The sequence below is a fragment of the Podarcis erhardii genome (genome assembly GCF_964252035.2).
Source record: "Podarcis erhardii genome assembly, chromosome: 2".
Lineage (NCBI taxonomy): Eukaryota > Metazoa > Chordata > Lepidosauria > Squamata > Lacertidae > Podarcis > Podarcis erhardii.
The window spans coordinates 4803304-4822606 of NC_138498.1; the positions used below are offsets into that span (position 1 = coordinate 4803304).

At 45.2% G+C, this 19303-nt stretch overlaps 1 protein-coding gene across 2 annotated transcripts in view; it reads left to right on the forward strand.

Annotated features, from left to right (window-relative positions):
* The window catches only part of MARS1 (methionyl-tRNA synthetase 1), a 28360-nt gene that overhangs the window by 8621 nt on the left and 436 nt on the right, over positions 1–19303 (forward strand). The window contains exons 6-21 of one of the 2 annotated variants that reach the window (XM_081851716.1): positions 241–413; positions 1954–2066; positions 3484–3600; positions 4386–4589; positions 6324–6525; positions 7426–7500; positions 7658–7828; positions 8652–8747; positions 9127–9244; positions 10127–10340; positions 10829–10960; positions 11650–11754; positions 12001–12184; positions 15409–15480; positions 17370–17396; positions 18360–18425. In XM_081851716.1, coding sequence (XP_081707842.1) covers positions 241–413; positions 1954–2066; positions 3484–3600; positions 4386–4589; positions 6324–6525; positions 7426–7500; positions 7658–7828; positions 8652–8747; positions 9127–9244; positions 10127–10340; positions 10829–10960; positions 11650–11754; positions 12001–12184; positions 15409–15480; positions 17370–17396; positions 18360–18425 — 2069 coding nt within the window. The remainder of the gene's footprint in view (positions 1–240; positions 414–1953; positions 2067–3483; positions 3601–4385; positions 4590–6323; positions 6526–7425; positions 7501–7657; positions 7829–8651; positions 8748–9126; positions 9245–10126; positions 10341–10828; positions 10961–11649; positions 11755–12000; positions 12185–15408; positions 15481–17369; positions 17397–18359; positions 18426–19303) is intronic. The other variant, XM_081851717.1, reaches the window with a different exon arrangement.

Sequence of the window (19303 nt, forward strand, 5' to 3'; positions counted from 1 at the left end):
CCCCCCCCGCCCCCCCAGCTATCTTGATTCTGATCACTCTGGTTATTCCAACCATACTTGCCTTGCCCAGAAGAAGTCTCCTGGCAAAACTAGTCTCCAGCTAGTTTTGAGTCAGTGGCAGGGATCTTCACAGATTGTGGGGTGTGGGTGTTACCTTAATAGGAACTTAATACATTTCTATTTGAGACTGAGCAGTTGCCAAGGTGAGATTTTTCCTCTGGAATTTGTTTGATTTTAAAGATGAGTTAAAAACCTTGAGGAGATGGTTCCAGAACATGAACCAGAAGGAGTACTGCAAGAAGGCTGTTGAATCTGTATGGACGCCCAAAGGATTGCTGGAGCTGAAGGCTTATCTGCAAAAGCACCCTGCTCCCAACCAGGCTTTTGAGAAGCCAGCTACTAATGAGCTGAAGGTATTGTCCTCCTTCGTTGTGAACCAGACCTCCAGTTCTCTTCAAATGGTGCTAAGAGTAGCACATGGTGCTGCAGGTGGGGGAAAGGGAAGACTGAATGACTGAATGCTTCCCCAGAGACCAGCTCTGTCAGCTCCGGAAGGGAGACCGACCGCTAGCCAGCAAGGCAGGTGGTAAACCAGCAGAATCCCTCATCTGCTCCAATTGCCCAACGCCAGAAACACACACTCTAGGTCCAGCGCCAAGGGCCTTCTGGCGGTTTCCTCACTGCGAGAAGCCAAGTTACAGGGAACCAGGGCCTTCTTGGTAGTGGCACCCACCCTGTGGAACACCCTCCCAACAGATGCCAAAGAGAACAACTACTACCCCTGCCCCTCACATCCCACCAAGTGCCCTTATAGCCCAGTTTAAAAACGTTGAAACTCTAAAAAAAGAATTTAAAAGGATATAAAAACAATTTCAGGGAAGAAGCCCCCTCTGCTGGGCAGCAGCAGCAGTCCTTAGGAAGCCTGTCAGGCCCTGCCCTGGGCCAGGTAGATAGAGGCAGGAGCAGGGCCCTCAGGCTCTCAGCAGGGTGGTCCTATTGAGCTATTGCTTTGCTATGTTGTTATGAAATTGTTTTTGTTGTGTTTGTTTGAAATAATAATAATAATAATTATTATTTATTATTTATACCCCGCCCATCTGGCTGGGCCTCCCCAGCTACTCTGGGCGGCTTCCACAAATACCAAAAATACACTAATATGTCATACATTAAAAACTTCCCTGAACAGGGCTGCCTTAAGATGTCTTCTGAAGGTCAGGTAGTTGTTTATCGCTTTGACATCTGCTGGAAGGGCGTTCCACAGGGCGGGCGCCACTACCGAGAAGGCTCTCTGCCTGGTTCCCTGCAACTTTGCTTCTCGCAATGAGGGAACCGCCAGAAGGCCCTCAGCACTGGACCTCAGCGTCCGGGCAGAATGATGGGGGTGGAGACGCTCCTTCAGGTATACTGGACCGAGGCTGTTTAGGGCTTTAAAGGTCAGACCAACACTTTGAATTGTGCTCGGAAACGTACTGGGAGCCAATGTAGGTCTTTCAAGACCGGTGTTATATGGTCTCGGCGGCTGCTCCCAGTCACCAGTCTAGCTGCCGCATTCTGGATTAGTTGTAGTTTGAAATGCATCTCTGTTTCTTTTTCGTAAACTCCTTTGAGCATTTTTATTATTATTATTTTTGTGGCAAAGTGGCATTCAGATAAAATGAATGAAACAAAATCTTTCCTTCTGCTTGTGAAAATGAGGTTAAAGTCAATGACTAGATTCTGAGAAGATGTTTAGGATTTGTTTAGTTGACTGGTATTTAGCCCAGTAAGTACTAAAGCACCATGTGGGGAGGGAAGATGCACCAGGAGGGTGCAGGCTGCCCTGGTGTGTCTGAGCCACTCTTGCAGTTTTGGGCTGTGCCACTTTGTGCATCAGCATTGGGATTGCCTTCTGGGAGCTGGGTGCTGAGCACCTGCAAAGCAGGTTTGGAGATGGATTTTTGTTCCTCCCTCTAGGAAGAGGAATCCACTCAGAGGTCTCTGTCTGAGGAGGAGATTGCAACAATTGCAGAAGTCTGGGTCAGAGGGCCAGCTGGCCTCCCCAAACCTTGGAAGCCACAGCAGCCTATGTAAGTACCTTGCTGGGCTAAAATGCCCTGGCCTTAGTGGAAATGATGTGGGGCTGTTTTGAAGAGGACTTCAAAGCAAAGAGCAGAACTATATTCCTGTTCTATGTCTTAAAATCCCAAACATCTCTGTATGTATGAATACAGTGGTACCTCAGGTTAAATACTTAATTGCTTCCGGAAGTCTGTACTTAACCTAAAGTGTTCTTAACCTGAAGCGGACTTTCCCATTGAAAGTAATGGAAAGGGGATTGATCTGTTCCAAATGATGAAAAAACACTCCCTAAAACAGCAATTTAACACAAATTTTACTGTTTCATGAGACCATTAATCCATAAAATGAAGGCAATAATGAATGTGCTGTACTATAAAATAAATAAGGCCGTATTTTAGATGAAAAAAATTTATTTCCAAACTCACTGTTTGGAGGGGGTTCAGGGTCCTCTTCCACAATCACAATCGGCTTGGCTCCCGGCATTCACGGAGGCCTCCAAGAGCTCCGTAGGCCCCGCCAATGTCTGGGCTTGCCTCCAGGCAGCGGTGAGGCCTCCAAGAGCTTGGACAACTTACCGTATTTTTCGCCCTATAGGACGCACCATCCCATAAGGCGCACCTAGTTTTTTGGGGGGGGGGAAATAAAGGGAAAAAAATTATTTTCCCCCAGGCACGGGGCTGGGGCGGGGGCGGCCCGAGCTTCCCCCGACCCCAGCCCCCAAACAGGCAGCTCTCTGCAAGCCGTGGGAGTCCAGCGCTGGCTCCCGCTGCTTGCTGAGAGGTCCGCGAAGCCTGGAGAGCGAGAGGGCTCAGTGCGCACCGACCCCTCTCGCTCTCCAGGCTTCAGCGAAAGCCTGCATTCACCCCATAGGACGCACACACATTTCCCCTTCATTTTCGGAGGGGAAAAAGTGCGTCCTGTAGGGCAAAAAATACGGTACTTCCGGGTTACAATCGTTTGTAACCTGAAAAAACGTAAGTTGAAGCGTTTGTAACCCGAGGTACCACTGTATATGAAAATAAATCTGTACCTATATCATGGTGAAGATTGACATCAGTGTTAGGGTTAGCGGTTAACCCTTATCAATGCAACATGGTGCACAGCACAACAGCCCCCTCCTCTGTATAGGCCATTTTGTGGTGATGTGTGATCATTTTTAATGGAGTTTCCCCACAGCCATGAGGTTTAGGAGCCAAATGCCAATTTGCAAATTTAGCAGAGTATCAGGATCTGTTTGTACTAGCATCCAGCCTATAAAGAACTGGCCTTTCTAAGTTGCAGGGGCAACTTCCCCAGGAGCCCAGATACTTACTGTGTAACCTCACAGAGCAGCCTTTTTTCCTTCTTGTGTCTCCCTGCTCTTCTACCAAAGCACAGTTTCTCTCCTTAAAATCTGGCTCCATTTCTTGTGGCTCATCTTTGCAGACTTCCTGTGGAAGGCATGAAGAACGTGCTGATCACCAGCGCCCTGCCCTATGTCAACAACGTGCCTCACCTTGGGAATATCATTGGCTGTGTCCTCAGTGCCGATACTTTTGCCAGGTAAGATGTTGATGCCTTTCGCCACCGACTCTTGTTAGGATATGTCAGTCACTTGAAAAGGGGGGGGGGGTTAATGGGAGGCTGAGAATTTATTCTTTTGGCATTTTATTTTCAAGGTGTATCCACTCCACCAGAGCTGCCTTTGTACCTGGTAATATCAGAGTGGTTGGTGATATGAGTCAATTGATTTCTTGCTATTTGATATTGTTTTAATGGATCTGATTTTACAATGAAGTTGCAAAATCCCACAATATGTGTACTTGGTTATCTGTGCTTACATTGCCTATATACACATTGCAAACTACTTTGAGGCAGGCAGTGTATAAATATTATGAAAGAAAATAAAAAATATTTTCTCTGTGTTGCAACTTGCATCTTGAGCAGATCTTAGACTCCAGTTCTAAACAGTTATTACAGAGTAAGAGCCACTGAGTTCAGTGAGGGTTATTTCCAACTAATCATAGACAGGGTTTAACTGTTAATCTAATGAGATCATATGAAACTGCCTCACATCAAGTGGACTACTGGTCCATGCAGCCTCATTTTCTGCTCTGTTCTGAGTATCAATGGCCCCCCAAGACCTGAAGATGACGCCTTTCTCAGCCCTGCTGCCGGAGTGTTTTTTAACTGGATGTACCAGAAATGTAACCTGGGATCATCTGCATTCAAAGCATGTGCTTTCCCAGAGAGCTTTGACCCATTTGAAGTAACAGAGAGATTGTGTGAAGCTTTGGTCCTTGCAGGTAGTGATAAGCATCCTTCTTCACTTCTTGTGTCCTGTCCAGGTACTGTCGTTTGCGCAACTGGAACACACTGTACCTGTGCGGTACTGATGAGTATGGCACTGCCACAGAGACAAAGGCCATGGAGGAGGGGCTGACACCGCAGCAAATCTGTGATAAGTACTACACTGTCCATGCCCAGATCTACCAGTGGTTCAAAATCTCCTTTGACTACTTTGGCCGCACCACCACACCCCATCAGACCAAGTAAGCACTGCCAGGAAAGGGAGCACAATGGCCAAGGGAAAAGGAGCATGAATGCCTCATGTGGCAGCACTACTTTGCGTTCTCTCTTACAAACTACTTATTGTCTTAGTCTTTAAGAACTGTAAAACTGGCTATTAGAGATGGGCAGAAAAGATTGACGGAATTGTTTACAGTTTCTGTGACCATGGAGGTCCAGCTGCCATGAAACAAGACATGCCTTTACCTAAAAATCTGAGAGCACATAATATGTTTTTATTTAAATTATTTCAAATTGTTGCCCCTCTACTCAAACTGAGTGCTCAGGGTGAGGCATTGGTGCCAAGTACAGGTTTAAGGCATGCTTGTAAATGACTGTGCTCAATGTAGCAAGTTTTTTACTTCTCCAGAAAAAGGGAAGCTTTTCAAAATTTGGCTTTGTTTGCTATTTTCCCCCTGCCTTGGGCTACAAATGACAAAACAGCATATATGTGGGTGAGAAGGAACTCCTTGTGGGCTAGTAACTTACTGATGGGTTAATTTAATTGCTGAGAGGTGGTAGATGGGTTCCTTGGAAGCCACTGGTGCACAGGCTGAGTTAGGATGTGGGTTCTCTTCTTCTGAATAATCCTGTACAGCTGCCACTGGTGTATTACAAAAGAGGGTATGGTGCCACTAAATGTGATGCAGAACTGCAGGTGTGCCACATCATATATGAGGTCTGGCAGATAAACTCAGAATGCAGTCCTGACTGGTTAGCAGCTTGCATGTACTGGCTGCAGGCCCATCTTGTTCAATGGTAAACTGATAAAGTGATTTGTAACAGTACTTTTATCCCTATCTCTGAATGAGCAGAACAGCATTGTCCGAGGATACTAACTGGGACAGATGGAATTTTAGTTACCATGCTTACGTGTACTCTTATAGGAAGCATGTTCAGTCCCCTCCTGTGAACCAAGGTCAGATACGCATCTAAAGATAAGATGCAGTTTAATCTTTTGTACACCACTTTGGATTTAATAATAATAATAATAATAATAATAATAATAATAATAATAATAAGTGGTCAATATGTGTGTAAATAAGATTAATTGGCACCAGTTCCCATCAAATCTACCTAGACCACCAGACACTAATATGCCATTGGGAAACACAGGTGTTTGCTATTTGGTCAGTTTCCAGTGGCTTGAGCAAGTAAGGCAAGCCACATGTTACAGGGTTCAGCAATGCAGAACCAAGTCAGTGGGACTTCCTTTGCACCTTAGAAAGGTTCTTAACTGACCAATGGACAACTGAGCCATGAATTTCACACTACAGGTAGTGTTATGAGATGGGCCTCCTCCTTAAATTGGACCATGGTTGGCACAGGAGAGCAGGACTCCATGTTCTAGAGCAGGTGTGGGGAACCTTTGGACCGATGGATATTGATGAACTACAACTCCCAACACCCCTTCCCATTGGTCATGCTTGCTGGGACTGGTGGGAGTTGTAGTTCATCAACATCTGGAGGGCCAAAGGTTCCTCACACTTGTCCTAGAGGTATGAAGTGCTTTGCCAGCCTTCCTGCTGTATTAGAGAATCATCAGCAGAAGGTGTAGATGCAGTTGGCAAGCCCAAGACAAACACTGGTCTGCTAATTGTTCATGGATTGACTGCCAAGTTTTCCCTGATGTGATTTTTATTTAATTTTTGGGGGGTGTGCCATATGAAGGTTCAGGATGTCCCTCCTTCATATGTTTCTTCTCTTCCTTGCCTCAGGATAGCTCAGGACATTTTCCAGAAGCTACTGGAGCGCAACTACCTTCTGACAGAGACAGTGGATCAACTGAAGTGTGAGAACTGTGCACGGTTCCTGGCTGACCGCTTTGTGGAAGGCATCTGCCCCTTCTGCAACTATGAAGAGGCCCGTGGCGACCAGTGCGACAAATGTGGCAAACTGATCAATGCCACTGAACTTAAGGTACTGCCACCCATATGGTCCTGGGAACCTACATACTTAGCATTTCTCTTTATCTTTGTCTTGGATTGCTAGAAATAATGGTGGAATGTGTCTCATCTGCACCATGCTAGGCTAGCACAGATTCCCCACCCCCCATCTCCTCCCCACAGAATCCGGCGGTGCAAGCCCAAGGTCCCTCTCTTTTTACAGAAGTAGATGAACCTTGCAGGCATAGGAGAGCGCTCAGAGTGATTTAGGCATACCAGATAGGCTTAATCCAGGGGTTTTCGTGCAGGGCACCATAAAGTATGATTTTTTTGAAAAAGAAAAGGTACCTTATTTTATACCAGAATTGAAATCAGTTCTGAGGGTACAAAACCTGCCACATTTCAAAGTGATTTTCCCTCAAGGGAGACTTTACTGTTTTGGATTGTGTACAATTGGAATTTAGGAGTGCAGGTGATGGTGGGAATAAAAAGCATGGATCCCCAGAAAAGACTGGGGTGGGGAAAATGTTACATACATACATACACACAGAGAGAGAGAGAGAGAGAGAGAGAGCGCGCGCAAGGACCCTGCTTTCAAAGGAAAGAAAGTGAAATTTCTGTTGATTTGCATAGGAAAATTAATGGTGGTGGAGGAAATAGCATAGATCCATGTGAAGAACAAACATAGTTATTAATCTTTACTTCAACATCCTTTCCCCAAATCGCTGTTCCCTGGAAAAAAAATTCATTGATTAAAACCTGGGCTTGTCAATCAAAACTAAGGGAGGTGCAGCCAATAATAACTTTCCAGAACACAAGAATTAGCATGTGTGGCAGTCCTACATATGGGCTTGGTACTACTTCCTACATGTTGTTTAATTGCTGGGCTTAATGTCAACCATACCATGGCCTTGTCTTCTTTCCATCCTGGCAGAAACCAGTTTGCAAAGTCTGCCAGGCGACCCCTGTGGTGAGATCCTCCCAGCACCTGTTCCTGGACCTGCCCAAGGTGAGTCTCTCTTCTTTTACTAGTGTCTTTAAAGGACAGTACGATGTACATGCGATGTACAATTTGCTTAGTGTTGTTTGCAATCATAATGAGCCCTAGACCTTATGACATTACACCCAGGATCCTCATTCGCTGTCTCTGATCTTCTCACCTTTAGCTAGAAGAGAGCCTGGAAAAGTGGCTGGCTGTCTCTCAGTCCACTGGGGACTGGACCCCCAATGCCAGATATATCAGCCGTTCCTGGATCCGTGATGGGCTCAAGCCACGGTGCATTACTCGTGACCTGAAGTGGGGGACGCCAGTCCCTTTGGATGACTTCCGTGACAAGGTGAGTGATGGGGTAAAGACCCAGGGGGTCAGTTCTTAATCCTTTCATGGTATTGCTGAGTGCTTGTTCTTATTCTATGGTCCAAGGCTTTTTCTTTTTGAGGGGCACCACAGGAAAGACAGTACTATTTCAGCAGGATGGATCAGGGCATTGGGAGTTCTAGCAGGTAGGGAGTCTAGAGGCAAAACAGCTTAGTGTCAGTGGTGCCTGGAGAAAAAGGAGGGCATTGTAAAAGGAGCCCAGAAAGTTGTCTGGGTTGTGTCTGTCTGCTATCTGAACATCTAAAATAACCTTCTCAATTGTATTATTCATTAGTAACTTCATATCGCATTTGCCAGTCAATCAAATGCTTTCTAATTCCAATCAAATTTATTCATACTTTGACTTAAACTCGTCGTTTTGCTAATTAACCAGAACTTATGCCTGTAGTTTAATTATTGATTCAACCCTTGAAACCAATGGTACAGCTCCAGAATGGTCAAGTGTTGTTGATTCATTTGAGCATGTGCAGAATACCTACAGTTCACCACTGAAGAATCAGCAGCCACTCTCCACATATTTGGCATTGTCTTAAAAAGGTTTGAGCTGTGGCCTGCCCTGTTTTAGGAATTAAGCATCAGTATGGCCTTCCATACTTCAAAAAATAAGGATTGAAAATATGTGTACGAGCAGATGTGTCAAATTTCAAGTGAAATGTTGGTCGGGAAATGTTCAAAGGCAGGATGTTACTGGAAGTCTAGCCACTCCGGTCTCTGACAGTGCCCCCTTGCCTGCCTTCTGTGAACCATCCCCTCATGTTTTGGCGCCCCCTCTCTCTCCATAGGTGTTCTACGTCTGGTTTGATGCCCCCATTGGCTACCTGTCCATTGCAGCCAATTACACTGACCAGTGGGAGAAATGGTGGAAGAACCCAGAACAGGTGATGAGCTTGTTAGTTTTGCACACTTGCCACTGTAGCTTGGTCTCTTTCACAGAAGGAATAAGACCGAGAGATCCCTTCCAGATAAGCTCATTTTATGTAAAGGATGTTCAGTAGTTTTCTCATGTGTGTCTTCAGTCTAGAATCCAGGCAGATGTTCTGTCTGATGGTGTATCAAAGCACTGGAGATGGGGTGGGAGCATGTGTACGACCCAGGATGCCTGTACACCCATGTGATTATCCCATCCTCAGGGGCATGTGTGCTTCTGTAACACCCCTCCAAACAAATGCCCTTTATACCAGTCAGCCATTTGGGGCAGCAAAGAGTGAGGGGGTTGTGTGACTTAACCATGCAGTCCATCTCCTTGTTTCTTCTCAGGTTCAGCTTTATAACTTCATGGCCAAGGACAACGTCCCCTTCCATAGTGTGGTGTTTCCCTGTTCGTTGCTGGGTACTGGGGATCGATACACACTCGTCAACCATCTTATTGCAACAGGTACTCTGTGTGTGAGAGTTGGCCCCACCTGCCGCTCGTTCATTTCCAGCCCTCAGACTGCTGCTGGTTTAAGCTAGACTATGCCACAAAAAAGGTTGCATCTTATGTGACCTGGAAGCTGTAGTGGAGCTATTGAAGTGGGATTTGAGCAAACCTTTAAAACCCCCTAAGAACATGAGCCCTGCTGGTTGATGCCAAAGGCAGTGGCAAAGCAGATCCCTATGGGAAGCCCGCAAGTAGGACCCCTGAGTCTAACATTGCTGCGCCCATTTCCTGATATTCAGAGGCATATTCAGAGGTGAGGTAGGGACTTCCCCTGCACACAGAGATTGAGCTGACAAGACCAATAATGGGTCCAGTGGTCAAGAAGGCAGTTTCTGCATGTGCTGTAGAGGGAAGTGAGGGACAGATAGAGGTCTTCAGTTTGAGAAGGTAGCCCACCTAGAAGGACAATTCTAATCCTAAACCTCCGCTGACTGAGGAGTGGAGGCCCTAAGATGGTTGGGTGGTGCCTTGTACGCCTCCTTCCAGCAGCTCTTGCAGCCAAGCTGGTGCCAAACGTATTGCTCTGCTTTCCTTTGGACTACGTTAGTGAGGCTGAGAGTGGGGCTTTGTTGTCTGAGCAACCCAGGACCTCCATAAACACTGCCCAGGCTTGTGCTCCAGGGAGGTCACTTGGGTTCTCCTACCACAGCAGTTTGACTTTGCCCCTGGAGGCACACTCCATTGTCGCTTAAGACAGACAGATGACGGATGCCAAACAACTGCCTCCACACTGGAAGGAGAGCATAGACATCTTGGCTAGTAGTCATTGAGAACCTTATCCTCTGTGAATTAGTCGAAACCTCTTTTAAAGCCATCACTTAATCTTCCTTTCTGCAGAGTACTTGAACTATGAGGATGGCAAATTCTCCAAGAGTCGTGGTGTGGGGGTCTTTGGAGATATGGCCAAAGACACAGGCATCCCTGCAGACATCTGGCGCTTCTACTTGCTCTACTTGCGGCCTGAGAGTCAGGATAGTGCCTTCTCCTGGAATGATCTCATGCTTAAAAACAATTCAGAGCTTCTCAACACCCTTGGCAACTTCATCAACAGGTAATGGGGTGAGGAGGGAAAGAGTCATTCAAATCCACAGTGAAACTAGAACATGGCAGCCTGGTGGTGGTGGTGGTGGTTGAGAGGAACAGGATTACAAATGTATGTCAGATAGTTCATATAAAGAAAAGGAAAGCAGGTAATTTACCCAACACATGGTTTGTTCAGTGGATTTGTACTTATGTAATGGATACAGGTCTGTTCCCATCCCTGGCTGGGAGATACTGCTTTGTACATAGCCTGCAAACTCCTTCTATTTTTGTTGTATCCAGTTAGAAATTTTAAGTGATCTGCCTGTTCATTAGCCATACATTTATTGCATGCAAATCATTGGCTTCACAGTAATCAAAAAGCAATACAACCACCAAATCATTACAATTAGTCTGGTTTTCTGTAAAATAAAATGACTATGCCAGAACTTTAGGATGTAATGGCTTACAATAAAATTTGTCCCTCATCCCTCTCTCCTGTCTCTCTCTCTCTCTCAGAGCCGGGTCCTTTGTGTGCAAATTCTTTGGGGGACACGTCCCCACCATGGAGCTGAGTCAGGATGACAAATGTCTGTTGGTTCACATCACTCTGGAGCTGCGCCAATACAACCAATTGTTGGAGAAGGTCAAGTACGTCCTTAGGACCTGGCATGTGCCATTAGCCTGCGGGCCTGGTTCCATCCCTTGTTTAGACAAGTACTGAAAAGGGCAGCAGAATGTTGGCTAAGGAGATCATCTCCAGATTGGCTCTGAACATGTGAATTAGTTATATCTATATCTGTCTCTCTCATGAGCATGTGCAGATATCCTTTTCATTGACTGCAAGTAAATGCTTGTGGAACAAATCTTGACTTCCAGAGTTCTACTCGCATTGAGTTAGACGCTTATTTCTGGTTATGTATCTATGTGTGCTTTTTATCCTATGCCTTTTTGAGAGGCAAATCTGACATGCTAAGATTAAGGTAGAGATAAAGCAATGAAAAAGCAGGCTCTGTCACCCTTGCAAATAACTTGACAAAATTTGATAACCTGCAAGGTGTTTTACTAGTCTGCTTGTCCGCATGGATCTGTGTTAGTATTTTGTGGTAGTCTGAGGGTTTGAAAAATGGGGGGGGGGGACCAACAGCTGATTTACAAAATAATAATAATAATAATCTGCATGGTTGCCTGGAGGTTGTTGTTTAGTTGCCCCAGGTATAAGGCAAGTGGTTATTTATGAGCCCTGGTCCCTTCTAGCAGCTAGGGCGAAGAGGAGACTGCTACATTTTCTTCTTCCCTGGTTCGGTTACTCCTACAAATTTTCTGTTTTTCTCCTGCAGGATCCGTGATGCCCTGCGCAGTATCCTAAACATTGCTCGCCTTGGCAACCAGTATCTCCAGGTCAATGAACCCTGGAAACGGATCAAGGGCAGCGAGGCTGACAAGTGAGTCTCTGCTTCAAGGAAAAGGCTGTTTTCTGATGCCCTCTAGTCAGACCAGCCAACTCAGCAGAACAATGTCTCCCCCTTTGCTCTGAGCTAGCTACCAGTGCTTTATTTTGGGAGGCATGTTTTAAGCTCTGGTATATAGCCGGTCATCTCCTCTTCTTGTCTTCTCTCCTTCCTCCCACAGGGAGGAAGCATCATTTCATCTTCCTAGGAAAATTAACAAGCATCATTTCATCTTCCTAGGAAGCAAGCAAGCACAGTGATAGGGGTAGCCGTCAACATTGCATCCTTGCTATCTGTTATCCTGCAACCGTACATGCCGAGTGTGAGTGCTGCAATCCAAGAACAGCTGTGCATTCCCGCTGACTACAACGTGGTGACCAACGACTTTGTCTGCACCTTGCCTGCTGGGCATCAGATTGGCACGGTAAGTGATGGGGAGAGGAGGCTATATAGCTTGCACCAGAACTGTGGCTAAAGTCATTTCTAAGCTATGACCGAGGGCCAGCTTTCTCCAACGGCAGATAAGATGGTAAACCTGTTTCTTGGCTGTGTACCCCTTCAGGCTTGTACAACAGAATGCTCCTCCATTAAAAATAAGATATAATCCCAGCACTTAAATAGCTAGCGTGTTTGGGAGAAAGATCACTGAGTTGGGAGCTAAAAGGAATACCACTACTGTAATGGGCTTTGTGTGGGGCCGTCCTGGTATCTGGTCCAGAAGCTGTAGCTGGAATGCAGCAGCCAGACTGCTCATGTTAACATGTTGCCCTGCTCTATGTTACCTCTCCCTTGGGAGGTTTTGGACTCTCCTTCCTTGGAGAGTTTTAAGCAGAGGTTGGGTGGCTATCTGTCATGGCTGCTTTAGCTGAGATTCCTGCATATTTAAAAAGAAATGATAGTAAAAATAACCTACAAGCAGGGGGAATTTCTTGAGCAACAGTTAACAGCAACAAAGGAATTGAAAGGAGAAAAATAGGGTTGGAAAATTAACAGGTATCAGGAAAGTAAGGTACATCTAGAATGCCATGGTGCTTTAGGTTGGGAAGTATGTAAAGAAATTTTGTATGATGGAAAGTGTATGATGTATAAATAGAAAAATGGAAAATATATCAATAAAAATTAAAAGAGGAAAGGAAAAAGTTATTGTTCCTCACTTGAAGTTTTTTTTTTTAAATGATATTTATTCAAATTTTCAGGATACAAAAGCATTAAAAAACATAACAAACAAAAAAAAACAGAGTAGGGAAAAAACAACAACAGAAAAAAGAAAAAGAAAAAAGTAGTATACATTCAAAAGTAGCTTCATTTCATTATCTTGTGTCTTAGACCTCCTCATACCTCCCTTTTTGTATTCCAATTTAATCATTAATTCAGCAAATTCTTCCCATATCTATCAAAAAGAAAAAATAATTTATCTTAACAATCTATCTCAAATTTATCAATATTATCTTTAACTTTATCTTTACTTTCCGAACCATAAACCTTAAAATTTAAATTGTATTTGTATTTATTGCCTTCAAATCTTTCTGCTAAAGCCAATTATTTCCTTTCCGCCTCTATCTATTATTTCATTAATATTACTCAGAAATAACCAAATATATAAAAGAAAGTTCTCTTCTATTTTTGTCCATCGTCCCTTTCTTCCTGGTTTCGGGTTGCGTCCGTCCTTTCTTCCTTTAAATGTTAACTTTCAGTCCGGTGTTCTAATGTCTGAGGCTCTCAAGTCACTTCCATGCCACCTCTGCTGATTTTCTTGATCCTGGTTGTAATGCGACGCTTCCTTGTCCCTTGTTGAAATCTTTCGTAATTTCTTCCCTTTCTCCTTGGGGAGTGGATCTCTGGGAAGTTCCATACAGTCATAGTCTCCATTTTCATTGGTCAGATTGTTCCATACTCCCCAGTTCCACTCCCCATTGCTGAATTTGTAATCCGAACAGTAGTTGCTCCAAAAATACTTGTCCTCTTGTTTCACAGTCCCACTAGAGCTAAGGATTCCCTTAACTCCAAAAGTTTGCAGATACCCTTTGGGTTCAATGACGTAAGGTCTCTCATTTTGTAACTTTTGAGGTATAATGGCCATCTCTTCCATCTTCCACTGCCCTTGGAATTGCCTTAAGTCAGTTTCCTGGGTCTGTTGTTGTGGGGTTTCTCCCTCTTCTCCTGTCAATTCATACTTTCTAGCTACAGCAGTCATGACCTCCAGTTTCTCATCCACCAAGTTCATATCCTCCTGCAACTGCTGTAGCATAGCATTCACTTTGCCAAGGGCAGCAAGAAAATCTTCCTTCCTGCTCATTTCTAGTCAAGGTCAAGTATCTGGTCTCACGCTGATTTCTACAGCTGTTATGTCTCTTTGTGAACTGCAACAAAGAAACTAACAAACTCCCTCTAGAGGGCACAACTTCTGTTCAGCCTCCATCTTTAAAATGTATCAAACAAAGGGAGATTTACTTTCAATTTTCTAATACCTTGTTTCCTTGCAAAAGCTCGAGCAGAAGGCGACATTAAAGTCAATTTGTTTCCCTTTTATTTCTATCTGTTCAGATCCGTTTTCTTCAAAAAAATCTGTCCTGACGTCCCGTCCCCAGGTTCGGGGCAATGGAAATTTATATTCCTTTGCTCTCTATCTGCAGGATTAGATAGTCAAAGTTCTTTTACCCCCTTTCCTCCTGCTGTCAAGGGGATTTTAATGGTCATAGATGCAGAAAATTTCAATCTTTAAGTCAGATTCCAGGTTGTTTAGTTTGTACGATCTTTGCTTTAGTCTGTTTACAAAAAGCGGAAGGCAGACTTCCTGTTTATACCTTCCCGCTTCGTGCCTAATTCAAAAAAACAATTTTTCTTAGTCCAATCCTCCGTTTTTACTCATGGGTACTTGTTTAGAGTCCAAATGTCATCAGAAAAAAGTTGGCGCTCTCCGTCGATGGCTGTGCGGCTTCCCTTCGTGGAAGTAGCAGTCGGTTCGATTGCACCACGCTGCTCACCCCACTTCACTCCGGAGCCCCAAAAAGGGGTTTCCCGGTGAGTAGGGGAGGCGCTCTCGGTGCTCCGCCGAACCCCACGTCCCCAGGCTTCTCCGCCTGGGGTTTCTAGCGGGTCCCCACCTTCGCCGCGGTGGGAAGACCCGATTTCCACGGAGCCCCTTCCTCCGGTCGGAGGAACTCTGCCATTTGACGATGGCGCCAACCCGGAAGCCCCTCACTTGAAGTTTTTTGAAAGTTACATAATATAACACGAATAGAAAACATTAAGAGTGCAGCTGTTGACTATGTGATAAATTTGTAAAATGGCTTGTAATAGAAATAAATAAGAACCATCGGGACCAGCACATGGGAAACCTCTTAACGAAATTGCATTAATTTGGAATTAATTTGTGTAATGGGGTTAAAATTGGAAAATCAATAAAAATAACTGGCAACAAAGAAACAAAACTGAAGTTCTGCTTTGTCATCCTCCTACTTACTTCTAACCGTTACTACTTACATAGTTACACACTTTGCTCTGCAAACATAGGGACTAGATGCTTAGACGCATTTCTTGGGATGCCCAGTACTCTCAAAGTAATCATATAGAATACACATAACACGTGTGTGGGACAAGTTCACAAAGGATTCTGTGGACCCACCTGTCTCCTTAATTTCCCACCAGGTGACACCTCTATTCCAGAAGCTGGAGACAGAACAAATTGAAAACCTGCGGAAGCGCTTTGGTGGTGGCCAGGTAAGGGAAAGCAGCTGAGCCAATGGATGTAAAGCTACTCTGGGAGAATCTCATGCAATGAGTGGGCAGAGTAAATGCTTAGTTAAAATACAAAGGGGGAGTTACAGGAGCTCAGAGCAAACTGAATGGGACTGTGGAGAGCCTCTGCTTTCAGGCTTGAGTGGGGGGGAAAGGAACTGATTAAGAAGAGGGCACTTTGACATGCATTGCTCAAGAACTGCTAGGTGAGCTTGACTGCATTCCTCATAATGTTGCCACAGCACAAACATCTTTCCTGAGCTTGTAAACACTCCAGTTCCGCCTACCTGATTCATGATGATGAACTGTTTTCAAAGCAAGTGACAAATGCTGTCAGAAATGGTGCCAGATGCACATCTGTGGAGAGTTCCACATTCTTGGAGCCACCATGAAAAAGCCCCTCTCGTGATACCCCCATACTTTGCTGGGCCTCTGAGAGTAGTAGAATGGCCAGAGGATTAACTGGAAAGCTATTGAAGAAGCACATCCATTTTACAAGTTAGTAAAACTGCCACAGCGGGTGACGCTGTGGTCTAAACCACTGAGCCTAGGGCTTACCAATCAGGTCGGCGGTTCGAATCCCCGCAACAGGGTGAGCTCCCGTTGCTTGGTCCCAGCTCCTGCCAACCTAGCAGTTTGAAAGCACGCCAAAGTGCAAGTAGATAAACAGGTACCACTCCGGCAGGAAGGTAAACGGTGTTTCCGTGCGCTGCTCTGGTTCACCTCATGACCCGGAAGCTGTACACTGGCTCCCTCGGCCAATAAAGCAAGATGAGTGCCGCAACCGCAGAGTTGTCCACGACTGGACCTAATGGTCAGGGGTCCCTTTACCCTTTTTTAATGTATCCTGTACCCAGTAGCAGATGTGGGGGAAGGTGCTTACCTGACCTGGCAGGTGAGTCTTTGCTGCTTACTGGGAGGCAGGGAGGGTGGCATGATGCAAACACACTGGCAGGAGTACCAGATTAGCTCAGCTAATGCAGTTGCACCATGTCAACCTCTCTGCCACCTCACTCCTCCCAGTAAGCTGCAGCTACTTACCTGCTGGGGGCCAGAAAACCACTTCTGCCTCCCTCTGTTCCAAACATTTCACAACTGCACTCTCTCAACACAGTAATTCCCAAACTGTGTATCAGAGCGGCAGAATGACAAAACGGCTTGTGTACCTCAGGAAATGAATGAATTTGCTGAAAAGGCTCCTGGAAGCCCAAAGTACTCCTCTACAGAGGAGGTTGCCTCCAGCATCTCTGCCTGACTTGCTTCTTCTGGCCACACCTCTTTCCAGTCAGCTTCTGCAAAAGGCAGGTCATTCTGCCCTGCATGAGGTGTGGGATTGGATCATTTAGGTTTGTTTGATGCATGGGCAAAGCAGAGTTGTCTTACCTCAAGGAAACCTGCCTGTCATATCTCTGCATGAGTCAGCAACTTCTACAAAGAAATGGATTTTTGTGAGGGTACCTCTTTCTACCCTTTCACACTCTGAAGGTAAAGACTTGGGGAGACTCATTCTGACAGCTCCCGTTTCGTTCTGCCTAAGTGACTGTCTCAGGGGAAACTGTTCCAATGCTTTTCAGCCTTTTCTGCCTCTCTCCCTTAATATTTTGCTTTGCATCTATGGTGTAGTTACTAGGCTAGTCATCTACCCAGTATCCACAGCAGCCACAAAATGTGTCTGTTGGCTGGATGCAATTGGATCCTGCATCCCTAGCACTGGCAAGCATCCCTTGCCTCCCCCTTGGTGCTTTTATTTTTAGTGTGTATATAGAGCTCTAGGCTACTTGCAAAGTTATTTCCTCTGCTGTGGCACCTAATTGCTTCTCTCTCTCTGCTCTTCATGGCTGTGGTATCGTATCCTTTTGTGCTTTTTCCAGTTTGAAGACTTCCCTCTGAATTTGAAGGTAAAATGTGTTCTTCCTGCTCACCAGGAGTGGCTTTGAGGTTTAGGAAGGGCTCTCCATTGATCTAACATTTGCACGAGGCTTGGCTATCCTCCAGTCAGACAAGCAATAGACATTGTCAGAATTCAAGGACATTTCAACTCGGGAAAAGCCAGTGAGAAGGGTGGCAGGTGGAGAATTATTGAGGGCCTGAGGCTCCCCATCACCTTCCCCTGTGTGCCCTCCAGATGTTTTGGACTACAGCTCAGCACTAGCCATTGGTCGTGCTGGCTAGGGCTGCTGAGAGTTGTAGTTTGAAACAACTGGAGGATTCCAAGTTGGGGAAAGGCAGTTCTTCAACTTTTGTATATATAACCTTTGCTCTCCAGTAGATCCTTCACTTTTCCCTACCTTAAGGACAAGTTCAGTCAAATTACAAGGGACATTTTGTTTTCCATCATTTGAGGTCCACTCAGCACTCACTTCTGATTCAGATTTGACCCATCCACATGTGTGACAAGAGTGTAAATTTCCTCTGTTGGTTAACCAAGGCGTTTAAGCCATCTGTATCTGGCTTGAGAGGCAAAATGCATGGCATTTATCAATGCAGGCAGGGTTGGATTACATGATTTCCTATTTACTGCCTCTAAGCCTGTTCATTGCTTATTTTCTGGGAACAGCTACCTAGAACAATGGGTAAAGGGGCACTGGGAGAAGATTGAGGACTTATCACCAGTGCGAGCTTAATGAACATGCATGTATCCTGCATGTGTGTCTTCTCTCTCCCCCCCCCCCCCGCAAGAACAGTGCAGTTCACCTTTTCAAGCTTTGGTGACTCTTTGCCTGTGCCTGCCACTAATTGAGCTTCATCTGAGGCCTATACTAAAGCAGCTCTGCTTATCCTTGTCTCCTGGATGCTAAGCTGGTGAAGCCTGTTATACTGCTACTCATTTAGATTTATTTCTCTTCCCCCTCCCCTTCAAGCAAAAAGTTGTAAAAGGTGAGCAGGCAGTAGGAACAAAGGAGCTTCAGGAAGAAATAGCCAAACAGGTAAGGTTGCACACTCTACTGTTTTTAGTTTTTAATGTTTTTAATGAACCGATCAGCCCAACTGCACAGCTAGAACTACATGATTATCTCTTTAATGGCGAAGTAGTTGTGGCCAAGCAGTTGTAGCCTTGCAAAATAACTCCACTTCTCCCCTACCCCGATGCCCTTTAGTTCCCATCAGCCCTACCTGGGCTAGCCAAAAGGTCAAGGATGATGGGCGATAGAGTTCGAAACATTTGGAGTGCACCAGGTTGGGGGAAGCTGCATTTTAAACATTTTAAAAAATGGCTTGTGAACTATTTTTAAAATGGTTGTCAGTGCTCTTCATTACTGCATGGGATAGGAAACTAACAAACACACATGGTTCACTAAGGCACAGAAAAGTGATAAAATGGAGCAAGATTTGCTGACAGCTTTAGTCTGTGTTTACTGAGGCTTTATTCACAGCCTAATAGCCTTGTAAAATAGAGGCAGTGAAAGGTGTGGCTTGGGACAGGTGGAGAGAGCTCTAAGGGTCGCAAAGTCCTAGAGGGCCACATTTCCTTGAGGTTCCCTCCAGAAAGAGTGAAGTTCCACTTAGAAACAACGAGTATAAGCATCAAGCACTAGCTGAAAATCACAAATCACTTTCTGCAAAGCAATGCTGTTTAATTTGGTTTGTGTTTTCCTTAAGTATTACACGGGGGGGGGGCACACCATCTTGCACTAGGCCTGGAAACAGGAGTACTTGTATCACGAGGGCAGAGATGGCATAGAGGCAAGGCAAAAGCCACCTTTATAGAAAAGTTAAGGAGGCAGCCTGCGTTACTTGTGATGAGGGATGCAGTAAGGCTGACAGGACAATTCACTCTACAGAGCAGCATGTTGGCTGCAGGTCC